This window comes from Spermophilus citellus (genome assembly GCF_964194105.1).
Source record: "Spermophilus citellus genome assembly, chromosome: 6".
In the NCBI taxonomy this organism is placed as follows: Eukaryota; Metazoa; Chordata; class Mammalia; order Rodentia; family Sciuridae; genus Spermophilus; species Spermophilus citellus.
This window is the reverse complement of record NC_138187.1, coordinates 134,171,895-134,191,336: the sequence shown is the minus strand read 5'-3', so window position 1 is coordinate 134,191,336 and position 19,442 is coordinate 134,171,895. Positions and strand designations below refer to the sequence as shown.

At 47.4% G+C, this 19,442-nt stretch overlaps 1 protein-coding gene across 5 annotated transcripts in view; it reads left to right on the top strand.

Moving 5' to 3' along the window:
• LGR6 (leucine rich repeat containing G protein-coupled receptor 6) overlaps window positions 1-19,442 on the top strand; it is a 117,533-nt gene that overhangs the window by 77,003 nt on the left and 21,088 nt on the right. For all 5 annotated transcript variants that reach the window (XM_081297276.1, XM_081297277.1, XM_081297275.1 and 2 more), the window contains exon 6: window positions 4,078-4,149. In XM_081297276.1, coding sequence (XP_081153402.1) covers window positions 4,078-4,149 — 72 coding nt within the window. The remainder of the gene's footprint in view (window positions 1-4,077; window positions 4,150-19,442) is intronic.

Genomic DNA, 19,442 nt, shown 5'->3' with positions numbered 1-19,442 from the left:
CCCATCAGGGTAATTACCTGGGAGATAGCATCCCTGGCAGGAATTGGGGACTGGGGTGAACTCTGCCTTCCCAATGGGAACTTTAGAGTGCAAATTAGCTCCCAGCTAATTGCTATGAATGATTGGTAAGTTCATAGGGTAATTACTAAGGGCTTGGAGGTCATGTGTAATTGCTTTGAGTTACACACTAATTGCTACAGGAACATGTGTGTTGGTGACTCTGCTAAGTGGCAACATTACTTTCCCTGCTCTTGGAAATCTGGTGTGATTTTCCAAGCCAGGGAATGAATGATGCTTAGTTATATTTCAGAGATGAAAAGACAGGCACTAATTTGTTTGTCTAATTCTCTGTTCTGGGAGATTAGAGAACCAAGATGAATATTCTTAGGGAGCACATACTTCTCTCAAAATGACCACACCCTCCCCACTCCTGGGAGCTGGTGACATGTTTCTGGAGGATCAACAGAACAAGGTGATTGGTCTCAGCTTTGGTGAGACCCGTATCCCTGTGACTTCATGAGGGAACGAGGTCAGGCTCTATGGGAGACTACTGGAAGACTGAGAACCTCATCATGGGTCTCAGACAAATGGGCAGCCGCAGGTGCTTAAAGAGCTCCTAAGTGGACACTGAAGGGCCACAGGATGATGACACATAGCTGTTTCCCTCAAGGGGCAATAGCAGAACAAACGTGGGAACAGATAGCTGAGATGTTGTATAACTGATGTTAACATAGCCAGTTGGCAAGTATAGGTTGGTTCTCGGTAGCATAAGAATAGAAAAGAGGTTGATGCAATTATAAATGGGGAAGAGGGAAGTTTCACAGGTGAGGTGCAGCTGGTCCTGGACCTGGAAAAATGGTGGATTTAGATGAGCAAAAAGAATAAGAGCATTGAAGTCAGGGGTGTGCAGCTACCTGTGAATAGTCCAATATGGCAAGCAGAGAGTCCTCAGGCAGAGTGTGGAGAAGAGGTTAGTGATGGGAGTTTGGGGACTCACAATGTCAGAGCAGGGAGTTTGGCTTTCATCTGCCAGTGAAAGAGTTTATTTGAAGCCTTTCAGGCCAGAGTTAAAAGAGAGTATTTTAAGAAAGTCGATGTGAAGGATGGATGAGAACAGGGGCAAATCAGTTATAGGGAGATCAGTTCAGAGGCTCTTATTCATCAAAGTCCAGGTTAGGGAGGGGGCAGAAAGGCTAGAAGGAAAGGCAGGCTGTAAGCAATTTTTTGAATGGAAAATTGATCTGGTTTACTGGGGTCAGAGGGTGGGAGACCAAGAGGAAAAGGAGTCATGGGTGACTTCACGGTTTGGCTGGGAGGCAGAGTATTGGCATGAAAGTCAGGCCTGTGGGAGAGTTAGGAGGCATGGGGACCCACTGGGCATAAGGAGGGACAAGGGACTAAGGGGGAAAAGTACTGGTGCAGGAGCAAAGCTGAAACAGAACTAGACTCTAGAATGGTGGAGTTTAGTGGCAGTTGGGATAGAGATGTGAAGAAAATGGGAAAACTAAAAACCCCTCAGGAAGGGGGCGTTTATTCCCAGAAAACAAGGGCTGTTTTCCCTACTGGAACAGAGGCTCCCTGTGGGCAGGAATCTGTTGCCCGCTCTGGAACTGACTGAGATTTAAATCCCAAGGCTCACAAAACTCCTGTCCCCTGTCCTCCTCCCAGCATCTAGGGATGAGTCTTGCCTGTGGTCTTGGTATCTGAGCAACATCTTAGAGGCCAGCCTGATTTTTACCCCTTGGAAGTGATTTTTCTCTTCTGACTAAAGTTTACTTATTTGTTTGTTTGTCTTATGGTGCTGGGTATTGAACTCAGGGGTGCTCAACCATGGAGCCACATCCCCAGTCCTTTTAAAAATATTTTATTTAGAGACAGGGTCTTGCTGGGTTGCTTAGGGCCTTGCTAAGTTTCTGAGGCTGGCTTTGAACTCACAATCCTCCTGCCTCAGCCTCCCAAGCTGCTGGGATTCCAGGCATGCACCACGTACAGCTTGAAGATGTTTTTAAATTCTTGAACTTTAATAATGTAACTTCAATATGTCACAGAAGATTAGACATCCTGCATCTAATCTTCCTGGAGCAATGTATACTTTTGAGTTACAGGTTTCATCTTCCTGGAGATTTTTTTTTTCATATTTTGTCTTTAACTATATCTTCAGTCTCATTTTTTGGATTCTCTCCTTCAGAAATGTCAGTTACTCTGATTGACTCTCTTTGCATCACATTGATCAGTTACTGTTTTATCTCAAGCTTTCTCTCTGACACTAAATTAATTTCAGCAGTGATGATGCTGTTCCTTCTTTCAAATGTATTGACTAATTTTTCTTTTAATAATGATTTGGGGTCCTCAGGGTTTTTTTTTTTTTTTAATTTAGGATGGTCATTTTCTTTTCATTAAAAATTCTGCCTTTGAAATGCTGTTTGGGTTGTTTTGTAGCAGGCACATGTAATCTATTGCCTTCTGTTCCTCATTCATTAGTGATATTTTCCTTTTTCTGGCTGTGTGTGGGGAGCTGTTCAGCTGTTCTGGCAGCATCGTCTTTGGGCTCCGTTGGTTCTCCCCTCCGAGCTTCACTGTGTGCACTGAGTACCAAGGATGAATTAGGTTCTGTCCCCTATTTTGGTGGGATGGTGAAGGGTGGGGATATATTTTGAGGCAGCATCCAATCTTTGTTAAATTCCTTGGACTCTGCTTTCTCTGCCTGGGTTGTGGGCAGAGTTCATTCCCTTTGCTCAAAAATACCTTGAGGCTGGGCGGGGTGGTGCATGCCTGTAATTCCAGCTACTCAGGAGGCTGAGGCAGGAGGATCTCAAGTTCAAAGCCAGCCTCAGCAACTTAGTGAGACCCTGTTTCAAAATAAAAAATAAGAAGTACCAAGGATGTAGCTCAGTGGTAGAGCACCCCTGGGATCAATCCTTAGTGCTGGGGAAATCCCCCCAAAAAACAGAAACCTCAAAGCCCCTTTGGCTTTAAGCTATTTTCTGCATTCTGTAAGTAGTCTGAAGCCTTTCTTTTACTTTTCCTTTCCCTTGTTCATTTTGGAAGCCAAAGGTAGAGAGGAAAAACAAGGACACTCATATAGGCAATTCTCTTGGACGTGGGTTTTAGGGAGAGTTCTTAGATTTTGCTTCTGGTAAAAGGAGCTGATTCGCTATAGACTGTTCCTTTGATCATCAGTTTTTGCAGGGTCCTTACAGTAGGCTACCTGTCTTTCCTGGCTTTGTTGCTACTGTTAATATTTGGAAGGTGGGGTAGGGTCTGGCTTTTGCTATTTTTTTTTCCCATTAGGAGTTGGGAGAAGAAAATTCTGTCACTTATTTTCAGTTAGCTATTTATCTTGGAAATCTCCCCTGAAATGCTCTCCTTCCTCTCCTCAACCCACACCTGCTCTAGGCAAGCTCTTTACCACCCTGGGCAGAGAGACCAGGCTCATTCCCACCTGCTTGCCTCTGAGCACACCCTTACCTGTGCCTGGACCGCCCCTCCCTCGGCTCCTGGGGCTCACCTATCTTCCTGGCCTTGCTCTGGATCACCACCTCGGGAAGCCTTTCTTGGTTCCTCTGGCCTCACCGATCTCCCCGTTCTCTCAGCGTGTCCATGGCTCCCTCCAGCTGTTACAGAAAGCTTAGCCTTTAATTATATGTTGTCTGCAGTGGTTTTCTCTTGGCTCCCCTAAGTGCGTCTGGCCACTGAGTCAAGCTGGCCAGGTCCTAAGGAGCAGGGTCATAGACGAAGCCTCAGACGTGAGCCCCTGTGACATCAGGCCTCTCCCAGTGCTTAGTAGGAGTTTGGTTTAGCCTTGGCAGGTCTAGGCCCTCCTCTCCCTTTTTACTTCAATAAGAAGTCAAAACGATGCGACCTGTGGCCAAAGCAGCCCTGGCAAGGATGGCTTCAGAAGTTGGTCTTGCCTCCTCTATTGGTCCCTGGAGACAAAGGATTAGACCTGGGGTCTAACTGGGGTCATTCTGTCCATGCTTCTGCCTCCGCTCTGCTACGCTCACCACCATGTGTTCTCGTCCGTTCTGGCCCTGGAGTGATGGCGCTCATTCTGAGGTGTCTTTCCTCCCCGTACAGGCATCTGCACAACAACCGCATCCAGCATCTGGGGACCCACAGCTTCGAGGGGCTGCACAATCTGGAGACACTGTGAGTGGGGGAGTCCTGCTCAAGCCCTGTCCTGCCTGGCGATGAGAACCGCATTCCTGGAGTGGGGGTTGTGGGCACGGGGAAGGGCCAGTAGGACTGGGATGCTGGGCTGTGGCCCCAGGCTTGCTCGCCCACGTGGCCTTCCCTGGCCTTTTCTCTGGGATGGCACTCAGAATGAATTCCTCCCTCCCTCAGGTGGGTGGGAGGTGCCCTGGGGGAGTTCAGAGTGGCCCTGGGGAGTGGGAATCTAGGGTCCTGCCAGCAGAGACCACCAAAACACCGCTCGGTTTAGACAGAAACAAGGCTGCAGGGAGTATGAGGATATTAAGCCTGGGGACTAGACGGTTTGGGAGTAATGCCGGGACTGTTTGCCAACTGATCTAACTAGCTAAATGATTAATGGGGGGATGGCCCGTTCAGCACTCCAGTCTGACTATAAAAAGCACCCGAGCTGTTGACTCTTAAAAAGCCATATTATTCACACATCATCATCCTGGAATTCAGTTAAGGTCAAAATGCACCCAAAGCCTCCCATCACTTCCTCTGGAGTGTGGCCAGCCCCCGCAGAGCGGGCTGAGTGGGCCCCAATTGAGCAAACAATTGGCTGGCCTCTGTGAGTGTGGCTGCCCATGTCAGCTGGGTTCCTCAGGTCCCAGGAGAGAGCCGGCTACCACTGCCACCTGGTGCAGGCTTGGGAGAGGGGCGCTGGGGAGAGAAGGATCCCCAGGTCACCAAGTGAGCCATTGAGGGTGGGAAGGGCTCACAGCACCAGTAGGATAGTCACAGTTCCTGCCCCCCCCCCCACTATGTCCCCTTCCCCATAATCAATTCCCCATTTTGCATACACTCCCCACTCCCAAACACATACCCCAGAGCATCACTCCTGAGGTGAGGGATTTTCAAGAATCCAAAGCAGTGGAGGAGAAAATGCTGGAAGACGGTCGGTGGCTGGGAAGCAACGTGTTGTGGAAAACCATTTGGCAAAGTCTATCCCGAGAGGCCTGGGCACGTGTGTTTGTGCAGGGAGGGGAGTGGAGGCCGGGAGCGAAGTTCTACTCCTCTTCCCTGTGGTGGGGCTCCCAGGAGCGTGGCTGCTCTCTTGGGCTCAGCCTGCAGCAGGACGAATGGCAGAGCGGGGCCCAGCTCCCCGTAGCCTCACTCTTCAGCCAAATCGCTGCAGAGGAGTGGGGTGTGGGGCGACATGCCCTAGCCTGGAGTCAAGAACATCAGAACCTCCTCCCCTGCCACTATGCGTGACTGGGGCTATGTGCTCCCCTACTGGCTGCCACAGACAGCTGGACAGTTCAAACTGAACAGCCTAGCCCACTCCACCACCTTGGGAGAAAACTGATGCCCAGAGAGCTGGCATGACTTGCCCAGAGTAACTCCCCAACTTATGGACAGAGAAAATCTTGGGTGCAATAATGAGAAAACACAGGAAAGTCCCTAGGATAGTGCCCTGACCGCCATCCTCAACCACCTGGTCAAATGGGAACTGTGTGAGCCTACTGTGTTCTAGGTTTGAGAGCTCCTAAATGTGGGAGATGGCCATTTCCTTGGGGTAGCCCTGACCTCCATTAACCAGACTCCTCCAGGAGACACAAGAGTTCTTGGAGTTGCTGTTCTTCTGTAGGGCAGGAAGGAATCCAATGCCTTTGGCCTTGGGATGGGGCGGGGGATGTTCAGTCTGCTGGGAAGTCAGGTGAGGAGGGGGCACCTACACTGGGTGTGGGTTGGCATCTCTAAAAAGCCAGTGAGCAGCTGCTTCTTTCCTTCTGGGGCACACTGCCTAATTCTTTCTCAATTAGCCACTGGATGCCGCACAAGGCACTTGGCTCAGCTGGTGCTGGCTGAGTCACAGAGCAATCCTGCCGCTAAGCACCCACGGAACCTTTCATCTATCTACAGGAGTGTTTGGCTCCAACACACAAAACCCACGGCTGTGCCCACTTTACAGATGGGAACGCCAAGACCCCGAGATGAGGAAAGTTCTCCCACTTCATAGTGTGGAGGCTGAATTGCCAAGTGGCAAAGCCATTGGCAACGGATGACCCGGGGCGCAATGTCATTCTACCAGCTACATGACCTTACTGAAGTCATTGCCTTCTGAGTCTTAGTTTCCTGACCTACAACACGATGTCATCAGTAACACCCACTTTACAGGGCTGACAATGAGATGATGCGTGTAAAGTGGTTACAGAGTCCGGCAGCTGTATCAGAACCTGCCCTGTGTTCTCCTTCCCCATCCCCTCTTCTGAGGGCCTCTGTCTCAGCAACACCCCTCTCTTCCCCACCCATGAGGGGTAAACCCCTCTTCCAACTTTTGATCTCCAATTTAAAAAGGGGAAAGTGTGTTCTTTATCCTCTGTTCCCCAGAGCATTTTCTGGGGAGCCAGATGTGGAGGGGGAGGAGTGGCTGGGAGAATGAAAGGAGAAAGAAATGATAGTCAAACCTTTTAATTGTTGCATAATTGGCACGCTCGGCAGCCTCGGCTATTACTCGGGAGCTTTCATGTGAGCTTCTCACTGGAAGGGTATTTCTCCCTCAGGCCTCGTAAATCTCTGCCACTTAGACCTCTCTCATCTCTGGCAGCAGAAGGAAGATCAAACCCCCACGGCCCAAGCTGTGGTTTGGCTCAAGCTGTGGTTTGGCTCATCTGCAGACTCCTCTTTGGAGGGAGAGGTCCCCCCAGTATTACCACCTGGGGGGACCTGGAAAGGAGGGGCCAGGTGCGGGCATGCACACTCATGGCCACACAGGCACCCTGAGCAATGCACATGGGTGCACACGCCACATGACTCCCACCCTTTACAATCTTCTCTCCACATCAACGCCCCCACCCCATGCTCAGCACAGCACAGAGATACCCATAGCAAACGCACCTGCGGAAACACAGCCCCTCTATGCCCTCGGCTCTGCGGGCCAGGCTGCCTGGGTTCCAGCCCTGACTCTGCCTCTGCAAGCTGGGTCAGCCAGAATATATGGCCTCGCCTCTGAAAGTCTCACTTTTCTCACCTGCACAATTAGCTCCCACAAAAGTAAGGGGGAGGGGCTTGGATGTGGCTCAGGAGTAGAGTGTTAGCTTAGCATGCACGAGGCCCTGGGTTCAATCCCCAGAACCACAAAAAGAAAGAAAATCAAGAGGGAAACAGTATCCTACACCAGGGTCTCTCTACCTTCAAAGGAGCCAGGCAAATCTAAGCAAATCCAAGTACTTTGGGCAGGGCGACAGGGCTACTGATGGACAGCATAAATCCCACAAATGCCACATGAGGCCCTGGAAGACAAACCTTGCTACTGTCTGAAGAAGTCTGGCCTCATGGGAAGAGGCTCTGGGGATGTTTCTCCCAATGTAGTTGTCACCATTCCAGACTGTGCCAAAAAACCTCAGCCAGAGGCAGACGGGGGGGGGGGTGCTCTGTCCTGCACCCATGACTTCTTTCAGATCCCACAGTGAAGACAACCCACCACCTGTTAGGAAACTCAGAATCAGAGATGGTCTAGCCCTCAGCCTATGAAATAGCAATTTCTCCACTTTCTAGACCAGACCAAATATACAGATTTGGGGCCAGGTATTCAAGTGTCTATAGTTTTTATGTGATAGAAACCACTAGAACACCTACCTCAGCCTCACAGTACTTTGCTCTATTTGGCACTCATTACCTCAAGCCCAGAGCAGTTAGAGGACTTCCTAGGTATTTAGGTTGAGAGGAGGAATCATGATGTAGAACCACCGTGGGAGGTTTCTTCTACTGGGAAGTTTCAGGGACCAGAAATCAGGTGTCAGGACCTCTAGGTCAATGCTTGGAATTGCAGCCTTGGAGACCCCATGCAGCTACCCTAGCCTGACAGCTAAGGAGGCTCAAATTCCCCATTATACTTAATAAAAATTTCAGTGGAGGAAGTAGAGACATGGCAGTGTAGCTCCAAAGTAAAGTACTCACTTAGCATGCGGGAGGCCCTGGGTTAGATCTGCAGCACCACGAAATCAAAGCGCCCAGCAATCCCAGTTGTATTCTGAGGGGCCTCTATATCTGGAAACTTGAAGTCTGCATCCAATCTGGAATCCAGAGGGGGCAGGTCCCCGCATGCATGTGGGGACAACCGTGCCTCCATTCCTTCAGCCTGGGCAAAGATCTCTGGGCCTTGTTATAACCTTGTTAAACAAATCAGGCCCTACTGGAGCCTGGGCGGGCTGGACATTTTCCCTTGGAGAAGAGCCTGGGTCTTAGTGAGAACAGAAACCTCCTGGCTACAACACCCTCTCTAAATCAGGACCAGGATTAAAACAGGGGTCCAGGAGGGGAGGAGAGCAAGGCAGGAATTTATAGAATTCCTCATTCTAACACAAAATTGTATGTTCCCTGTCAGACCTCTACTAGTGACAGATGTCCCAGTGGTCTGTTTCTGTGGAACATGGAACATTTTTATTTCAACAGCCATTGTGGCTGGAAAATATTCCCCTGTATCTTTGTCATTGAAACCACAAATACCAACAGGTTTTACTCTCAACTGGCTCAGACTGGACCCTGAAAGTATCTGGTACCTCTGTTCTGGGCCTGATGGTAAACCTTTGGCCTGGCAGATTGCTACCAAGGTTCTTCTAGGGCTCAGGGCTTCCTGGGGAAGATAAAGGATTAGATTTGATTTGGTAGATCTGGATTCAAATCCTGATCCTGCCACCAATATGTGACATGTGCAAATCACCTGACCTATCAAGAGTCTCTGTTTCCACAAATAGAAAATAAGGATGGTATTTAACAATTCAAAAATCTGTTGCCAGGATCAAATTAGATGAAATAATCCAGAGGTGCTTCCTCTATGTTGCCTTTCTCTTTCCTGCCCTCTCATTTAATGTTGTGTGGAATGTGTCTGAAGGTGGCAGGGAGGTTTTTACCCAGAGGTGACTCATTTCCTCTATAGGATGAATAGGAAGGAATTCCCAGGCAGTCAAGATGTGACTGCTGTATTAGTTTCCTGTGGCTTCCATAACAAACAACCACAAACTTAGTGGCATAAGAAAACAGCAATTTATTCCCCCACAGTTCTAGAGGTCAGAAGGCCAAAATCAAGGTGTTGGCAGGGCTGGTTCCCTCTGCAGGGTTTGAGGCAGAATCTGTTCCATGCCTTTCTCCTGGCTTCTAGTTGCTGATGGCAGTCCTTGGTTTAGAGACTCATTCCTCCATGCTGGGTGTGGTGGCATATGCCTGCAATCCCAGCTACTTGGAAGGCTGAGGCAGGAGGATTGAAGGTTTAAGGCCAGGCTGGACAACTTAGTGGGACCTTGTCTCAAAATAAATGAAAAGAGCTGGGAATGTAGCTCAGTGGTAGAGCACCTGGGTTCATTCCCCAGTACCACATGCATACATGTATATATGAGACCCATCCCTCCAGTCTCTGCCTCCGTGTTCTCAATGCCATTTTGTCTATGTCTCCTCTTCTTTTAAGAGTACTTATCAATGGATTTAGGAGCCGCCCTGTTGATCCATGTGGACCTCATCTTGAGATCCTTCACTGAATTCCTTCTACAAAGATTCTCTCTCCAAGGAAGGTCACATTCACAGGCACCAGGGGTTAGCACTTGGGCTTATCTTTTCGGGGGGCTACAGGTCAACTCAATACAGCTACCCACTGGCCGGCTCCCCAGCAGAACCCTCTGGGAACAGGCTAAAGGGTAGACAGAACCAGGTGAATCTTGCCAGTTTGCCTTCTGATCTCAAGGCAAGTGCAGATCATCCTGAACTAAAAACAGTTCCCTTCCATTAGGAGAATTTGAAATTTTTGTACTCAAAGATTGTCTCCTCTCATTTCCACCCCACACCCAACCATTTTTTTTTTTTTATTTTCTTGTTTTATTTAGAGGCAAGTTCTCACTGAGATGCTTAGGGCCTCTCTAAGTTGCTGAGGCTGACTTTGAACTCACGATCCTCCTGCCTCAGCCTCCCAAGCTACTGGGATTACAGGCATGCACCTGGCCCCCAACCAACCACTTATTGAGGAAGACAAAGCAGGAATTTTGTTTCCTCATGTTACAGATGGGGAAGCTCAGGTAGAGAGTGGATGACTTCTCCAAGGCCACTCAACTGATTAAGAGGCAGGATTGGAACTCAGATTTCTCTGCCCTTGGCCCAGTGAACCTCTCGGACCACACCGCCTCTTGAGGCTGAGAATCGAGGAACTCTTTCCTCTCCAATTCTTAATCATCTTACTTCTGTGGGTTTATTAGTTGCAAATTTGTGGGCTTTTGTGGCTTATAGAGGAATTTATTGTTCCATATAAAACCTTTTTTCTTCTGGCTTCCCCACAGAACCACTAATGACTTTTAACAGGCAGAAAATTGAGCTGCCCAATGAGTTTGTCTTGTGTTCTGTGACCATGATGAGTTATTAATAGTTCTTCCCAGTACAACATTCCCTTTCCCATCGCCCTAGCGTTGGGGGGAGCCAAGGTCCCTGCTCCTGTCAGTGCTGCCCCTTCCTCCCCTGCTAGAAATGGGGCCAAAACTTCCATTCTGAACTCCACCCCACCCTCCCTCCCACAGGCACCCCAGCCAGCTGGTCTGGAATGGAGAGGGAAGGGAGGGTAAGGGGAGGGACGCTGGGCCATGGGATCCTTAGAGGATGCCACGGGAGATCAGGTCTGGCCCTTGCATGTCTGTAGGATGGAACTGGTAAGAATCAGTTATTGCCACTCTTTCTGCTGCCTCTTTAGATTCACTCATTCCATGTTTATTGGGCTCCTAGTATGGGCCATACCACTACTATAGGTACTGGGTAAACATTTACAAACAAAAATGTAGCCCCTGCTATCACCGAGACCACAGGGTTCTAGAACAGAAATGTTGAGGTCCTTAAAACTTATCACGAATGTACCTTTCCCAGCACTCCTGACCTCATCACTCTAACCCCTTAACCTTGGCATGCCCCTGGGCTCACCTGCTATTTACACTCCTTCCCTTTGGGTTTTCATCTGGTCTGTTGCAGAAAGCTGGGTCCTTGTCCCTAATGCCAAGCCAATAATGAGGAACTATTTTGAGAAAAGGGAAAAAGAAAGTTTATTACTTTTCTAGCAAAGGAAAAATTCAGGAGACTCCTGTCCCAAAGGAGGTGATTCTGCCCATCAGCAGGAATGAGGGCTTTTTTAGAGGAGATTCGGAGAAAATGAAATTAGGGAGGAGAGATCAGGAAGGAGAAGATCAGCGAGGAGAAAGTTAGGGAAAAGAAGATCAGGGGGGAGAAGATCAGGGAGAAGAAGGTTTAGAAAAAGAAAAAAAAAAACATGTAAGTTTCAAAGCTACAGGGATACAGCCAAAGTATCCAGTGAGCCCTGTTACAGTCTCAAGGTTTTCAATACAGTCTATTTCTTGATGACTCCAGACCTCTCTCCAAACTCCAGACTTAAGTGTCCTTAAGCAGTCTCCTCACAGCCCAGGAGCTGGTACAGATGCCTCAAGCTTTAATCTAGAAAATGCCCTGACATGGATAGAACCCACAGCAATAATAACTCAGCCTTGCCTTGGGGCAGGGTCACTTTCATATAAGCCAGTCACTCAGAACCTTGGGGCAAAAGTAGAACAGAGAATTAAAGCCAGGCATGGTGATGCACTTTTATAACCCCAGTGACTCCAGAGGCTGAAGCAGGAGGATCTCAAGTTCGTGGCCAGCCTGGATAATTTAGGGACACCATGTCTCAAAAAAAAAAGTGCTGGGGATGTGGCTTAGGGGTTAAGTGCCCCTGGGTTCAATCCCCATTACCAAAAGAAAAAAGAAAAAGAAAAAAAGAAAGAATTGGGGGAAGTCTTGGGTGGCATGTCATGCTCCTCTTTGGAAGACAGGTGCATGTCTTATGGAGGTCCTACCGACAGGACAAGGCCATGGGAGGCAATGACGGTGGTGCTTCAGCTCAGGGTGGGAAGTATTTGTCAATAGAGTAATTTGGCAGTGGCCGCTAGGCAGACGGCATAGGCAGCAAGTGCTCCACCATCTCAAAAATTCAAGCGGAAAGGAGACCCCCATCCAACCGGAATCTCAGAGTCAATTCTTGCCGTGGGGGCCGGTTGGACTGTTACCCTTTATCTCTCTTCCAATTCCAGGTTTCTGCAATCCAGGTGCTTCATTAGGGCAGGGCAACCCATAATCTCCATATCAGAGATGGGCACTTTCATGAAAATCAGCACGCTATTGCTTTGGGTATATTCTGAATGTTCTCTCTGGCAAGGAAGAGAGTGTAGGTGGAGGAAGGAAGGGTGTGTCTGTGCCTCTCAATAGAAACTGATGACAATTTTACTAATTGCTGCATTTATTAATGGGTGGCCTTTTATGTAGGTTGTTTAGAAGGTAAAACAATGCGATTAGTCATAAGGGTTTGCTGCTTCCTGGCTCTCCAAGTCAACGGCCCCAAGCACAGGGCTCCGTCTGCAGCAGGGGAAGAGCAATTAAGAAACCTGTTCATTGTGCTCATTTGCCTTTGTTCCAGGCCTTTGGGAGATAAAAGTGGTTCTGAGTTTACCATCTATCAGAAATTTCTGTGTTTTGTTTTTCATGCTATGTGGTTATGCTCACTTACATTCCCCTCCTCACCCTCCCCACCCTGCGCCCTTATCTATGATCTGGTAATAAACACAAATATTAGCTTTGAGAATAAAAATGTAAGTGGAAACCCAATTAATGATATTCATCTTTCTTAATTGCTGCAAAAAGTAGATAGACCAACTTGTGTGCCTCCTGTTGTCTAATGAATGAAGCAACTGTTCTCGTATGTAATGTCTAGTGAAAGGAAGAGGTAAAAGGGATTAGCATTATTTGGACAGCTATTCTGTGCCAGTCTCTGGACCAGGTGAACAGAGCAGCATTCTGCAGTGAGTATCCATCTGCAGGCGAAGAAACAAGCTAAGTAAACCAAGTGACTTTTTCAAGGTAACATTTGGTCAGGGAGATTGCTGGGGATGGAACCTAGGGGGCAGTTTACCACTGAGCCACATCCCTACCCTCTTTTTTTTTTTTTTTTTTTAAACAGGTTCTCACTAAGTTGCTTAGGGTCTCACTAAATTGCTGAGGCTGGCCTCAAACTTGAGATCCTCTGCCTCAGCTTCCTGAGCCATTGGGATTACAGGCATTGGTCATGGTGCCTAGCAAGGCAATCTTATATACAGAAGACTAATAACTTTAACACAGATAGTAAATAAAGCCAGTAACTGTGATATGCCTGTAATCCCAGCTATCCCAGAGGCTGAGGCAGGAGGATCACAAGTTTGAGGATGAACTAGGGAAATCACAAAGACCCCATCTCAAAAATGAAGGGAATATCTCAGTGGTAGAGGGTCCCAGGGTTTAATTCTCATATTGAACAAATGAATCAATAACATGGATAACATATCAAAAGATGTTTAGCTTCTAAGTCATAAGTATTTGGTTTTGACATGCTTATAAACACTTAAAAAACTCCTACAGAAACCTCCTCCACTTATCCTCTTTCCCATTCTCCCTAAAATTTCTTCTTAGCCCTTCTGTTTGGAGCCCAGCTAGGGTCCAACTCTGGGTAGTATAGAAAGTGATTTAAGCCAGGACCCAACAGGTTTGAGTTTGAGTTCCAACTCGAGGACTTTCAGCAATTCACCTCTTTTCTCCAAGCCTTATTTTCTTTATCAAGAAAAAGAAGAGGCTGGACAAGATGTCTGTAAAATCCTGCCATCTCTGCCTGCTGGTCCATAGTGAGGCTCCATAGAAAGATGAGGAGCTGGCCATTTCTGCCCAGGATTATGGCCATTGAGCAATGTAGAGCTTGGGTTACCTTTTCAGCTACTTTGACCAATTTCAAGGGGTTTGATTGGATTTGGCTGGAAACAGCTAAGCAGATGAAGGGGAGGCTCAGCCATGGACAGCTGCAGCTTCCGGGCTGATGCTGGCTGGAGTTCGGAAGGGTTTCTCTTTCGCCTCAGCCCCTCCCCATCTTCTTCTAGCTCCCAAGTGAGAACAATGAACTGTCCCTGAGCTTCTGGCTGATTCTGGGGGCTATTAAAGATAATGAATGGATGAGTTTTCCAGCTGAAGTTTAGGGCATCCTGTCACAGAAGAATAAGCCCAAGCCTGTGGCAGGGGAGGTCTTCCCTGCAGTCACCAAGAGGTTGCATGTTAGAGTCAAATGCCAAAGGGCCAAGACACTGCCCCAAAGCCACCAGCCACAAAGGCTTGAGGAGCCCATTTTGAAACCTTGCCCAATGGGCTCAAATGATCATCTTCAACAGTGAACATTCAAATATGTGGCCTTGGGCCTGGGCTGCAGGAGATCCAAAAGTGAACCCATATGCTTCCTGACCACAGCAAGCTGCCTGCCTCATGGGAGTGACCGTGTGCACGTGGATAACGCCACTCTGGACTTGAACTGCCTGGGCTTTGATCCCAGCTCTTCCATTAGGAGCTGTGGGACTGTGGCCAAGGGATGACCTCTCTTTGTGCCTCAGTTTCTATCAAAATGGAAGTACTAATGGCACCTACCTCAGAGGTATTAAATGGACTAATACATGTAAATCACCTAGAACCATGACAGTTACGTAGTAATTACTGTTATTACTGCCACCATCGTCATTACCAGTGCAAGGCTGGTGCATGCTGAGGAGAAAAAAACACCAGAAAAAATGCTGAGAGAGGAGTGAGTAATTCGTTCTAACTGCAGGGATGAGGTTGGACTCGTGGAGAAAGGTATATTTGAGCCCAACTTCAAAGGATGACTAGGGTTTCAACAGCTGAGGATGTGGGGAAAGGGCATTCCAGGCTGAGGCAGGAGCCGTCCAAGTAAATACACAAGGGTGTGAAGATACAAGGAGGGTTGAAATCCAGATGGAGCTGAAAGATTGGTTAAGGGCATCCGAGCCCTTTAAGGAATTTGAACTCTGTTAAGTCTTTATTCTGGAAGCCTTTTCAGATTTTCAGTGGAGGAGAGTGACAGAGTCAGCTTTGCCTTTTAAATAAATTTTTTTTTTTTTTTTGGCAAATGCATCGTAGCAAAGAGTGTGGGCTCCAGACACCCAACTGACAGGGTTCAGATCCTGGCTGTGACACTGACTTAGTTGAGGTGGCCTAAATTGCTAACAAATAGACCAAAACATGCATAATGGCTGAAACACAATAGAAGTTTATTTCTGGATCATTTAACAGTCCAAGGGGGCAGTTTCTTCTTGGCGGGTGGCCCTCCTCCACAGGGTGACTCGGGAACCTGGCTTCTTGGGTTCTTGCCATCCCCAGGCCTCATTGTTCTTGGCATCTAGTTGGTGAAGAGTAGAGAGACCATGGAGGAGAAACGCTGGCTATTTTATAAACCCTGGACTAGAGGTGGCACGCACCATTTCAGACCACACTCTTGGTGTGAATCTAGTCACATGGCCCCACCTACTGCAAGGAAGCCTGAGAAATATGCTCTAGCTACATTCCTGGCTCTTCCTCCTGGTATGACAGGATAATGCTAGTAAGAACTTTCTGTGATGGTGGGAACGTTCTAGATCTGTGCTGCTAATATGATAGAAGCACAGATAGCCACATACTGCTATTGAACACTTTGGCTAGTAAAACTGAAAACTGGATTTTAAAATCTTATTTACTTGTAATTAACTTATTAACTTATGGCTTGTGAGTATGGTATTGGACAGTGCAGTTATAGAGGAGACAGAGGAAGACCAGGGATGGTGGTACACACATACAATCCCAGTGAGTCTGGAGGCTGAGGCAGGAGGATCACAAGTTTGAGACCAGCCTCAGCAACTTAGTGAGATTCTATCTCAAAATAAAAAAAATAAAAAGGGCTGGGGACATAGCTCAATGGTAGAGTGTCCCTGGATTCAATGCCCAGTCCCGTATGGGTTAAAAAAAGAAAAAGGAAAAAAAGGAGACAGGGGAAGGATTTTGGCAGACAGCCATTATTAGTTGTCTGTGCGTGAGTGACTGGTTTACTATGTCTCACTTTCCTCAACTGTAAATGAGTATAATGGAGTATCTCCCTCTACAGCAGTTGTGAGGATTGAGAGGGATCATCTAGCCACAGTACTTAGCAGTCAGCACATAGTCAATGATCAACCAATGTTATTCCAGGGATGGCCTGAAAGCAGAGGCACTTGATAGGAGTGCATATAGCAGTCCAGGAGAGAGAGCCCGCCTGCTTGACCCAACCCTTCCTGAAATCCAGCCCTGCCACCAAGACCTGGTTCAATTGTAACATCTCCCTGAAGCCCTCCTGGTCTTCCCAGGTGTGTGTGATTGCTACAGAGGTCCTGAGGCTTTGTATTTCCTCCCGGACCCACCACATCCTACCAAGAGAGCTCACCTAGTCATCTTCTGCATTTGTCTAGATAGGAGTCATTTTTAACCCATCTCTCTACCTTCCACTTTACCCCGTGGAACTCATTGTGTATTTTGGGACATTTGGCAACAAGTGTAATGAGTTGAACTCATCAGGGGCAGAGAGAGTTGCGAAGACATGTTCCCTGGACAATCAGCAAATGAAGCAGGGTTTTGGCAATTCCCCAGGTCACTGGAGCTATGTAGACATCCCCATGAGAAACTTCAGGCCACCTCACTGCTGTAGTTTGTACCAATGTCCCTTTGACATTGGTACAATTTTTCTTCTCCCACATTTCTCTACAAAAATAGCCTTCTAGTTCACAAGCCTTAGTCTACTCCTGGCAAAATTCCTGACCAGAAACTGCCAAGGAGGGCTGGAACCACTCAATTTGACTGCCTGGACATGGGTCCAGTGAACTGTAGAAGGACTCAATGATAGCAAAGTCACATGGAACCCATACAATCGTCTCTGTGGCTCTGGGAAAGCCTGCCAGTGTCACTCAGGATTATCTGGTGCTATTTTGACAGTATCAAGGATGTATCCTCATGTACCCTTGAGGATGCACCTTCTTTTTAGAGTTCACCAGTGTTCTTTACAAATCTATTTATTTAGAGCTTTTCAATTAGTGACTCAACATATATTTGTTGAGTTCCTGCTCCATGCCTGGTATTATTCTGGTGATTAGAATATGAAACACACAAAGTTCATGTGTTCAAGATGCTTTCATTCTGATTGAGTGGGAAGAAAGTAAATGTCAGGTGGCCATAGGCTTTATGAAGGCAAAGAAAACAGGCTGTCTTCTTATCTATTGATATATAACAAATCACTGCAAATCTTAGTGGCTTAAAACAACACCTTATTATTTCTCTTGAATCTGTGGCTTAGCAGGTCTCCACCAGGTGGTTCTTCTGCTGGAAACTCCCACTCTCTGGGCTCACACAGAAGGCTATGTCCTTTGGAGGTTCACAGAGGGCTAGGGCGATGCAAGACAGTGTTATGAAGTGCCCCCCAAAAGCTCCTGTGTTGATTCAGGAATGTTCAGAGGTAAAATGATGACATCATGAGAGCTGTAACCTCATCAGTTCATTCCTAGTTTGAAGGGACTAACTGGGTGGCAACTGTAGGCAGGTGGGGCATGGCTGGAGGAGATGGGTTCATGGGGGCTGGCCTTGAAAGGGTTTATCTTCCCCGTGGCCCCTTCCTCCTTCACTCTCTCTGCTTCTTGGATGCTAAGAATGGAGACCATATTCTTCCACCACACCCTGCCACCATGATGTTCTGCCTCATCTTGGGTCCAGAGAAATGGACTCAGCAGACTGTAGAACTAACCCTCTGAAACTGTGAGCTCAAGTAAACTTTTCCTCCTCTAAGTTGTTCTTCTCAGATATTTTGGCCACAGTGACAAAAAGCTGAAAACAGAGACAAGCTCACTCACATGTCTGGGGCCTGGCTGCTGGCCGGGGCCCCGTCCCCTCTCTCCATATGGCTCTCACCGTGCAAGAATCCAACCTGGATTTCACTGTGTGGTAGTGGGAGCATTTCAAGATTGAGGCTCTTGTGACTTAGGACCAAGTCACACCGTGTCAATTCCACCTCACTCTGTCAGTGAATGCCATTCACAAGACCAGTCCAGTCTTCAGGTAGATGCCACCTTTTGATAGAAATAGGCATAAAGAAAAGGAATAGCAAGTAACAGATGTGTTATTTGAAATAAAATGGTCAAAGAAGGCCTCTCTGATGAAGCAGAATTTCAACAGAGACCTGAGTGAAGTGAGGAATAAATCATACAAATATCTAGATGGTAAGCATTCTAGACAGATGGAAAAACTAGCAAAGGCTCTGGGGCAGAATAATGTAATTCTTTTTTCGGTCATGGGGTAGTACTGAGGATTGAACCCAGGAACACTTTACCACTAAGCTACATCCCCACACCTTTTAATTTTTTATTTTGAGACAGGGTCTTGCTATGTTGCTAAATTGCTAAGGCTGGCCTTGAATTTGTGATTCTCCTGCCTCAGCCTCCTGAGTCACTGGGAATAAAAGCATATACCACCAAACCCAGTCAGAATAATATAATTCTTTACAATTGAGAAAACAATTCAATATCAAGGCTTTTTGTGTGTGTGCACATGTATGGTGGTGGGGGTTAAACACAGGACCTCATGCATGCTAGGCAAACATTTTACCATCAAGCCATATCTCCAGCTCTATATTAAGGCTCTTAAATGGAGATATGTCCATGTTACTTATGGAAAATACAGTTCTCATGTGACTGGAAAATTCCTAATGCAGCTGAGCCAAGGTAAAAGAAAACACTTTATTTTAATTTATTTTATTTTTGGTACCAGGGATTGAACTCAGGGCACTTAACCACTGAGCCACATCCCCAGCCCTTTTTATTTTTTATTTTGAGACAGGGTCTCACTAAGTTGCTTAGGGCCTCACTAAATTGCTGAGGCTGGCTTTAAACTTATGATCCTCCTGCCTCAGTCTCCCAAGCTGCTGGGATTACAGGTACCACTATGCCCAGCACAGGACACCTGATTTTAAAACACTGAGATGTGAAGATTAATCATTTATGTAATTTAAGAGTAAAAAGTGCCCATCTCCTTCATCTTTGCTACCTCCATCCTCAGTTCTCCTGATGTGATGGTCCAGGCATCCTTTGCAGCCCCTGGTAGAACTCCAGGAACCCCAGAGTTTGAATAGTACCCCCTGCTTCCAACCCCAGTACCTCCAGTTTCAGTCTAAGTGCTTTGCACATGACCTGACCTCAGCTGGACCCCAGCCTTGCCTTTGCACAGCCTGTGGGAGTCTCTGGAAGCTAATCTACATTTGACACATGGGAGGCGAGGGTGTCTGGTTTGCTAAAGGAGGGAGCAGAGCAGAGTAGAAGGGGTTTTATGCTATAATTACCCAGGATCACCAGGGCAGTCTGAGGGTAATCGGGTAATTAGTGTGT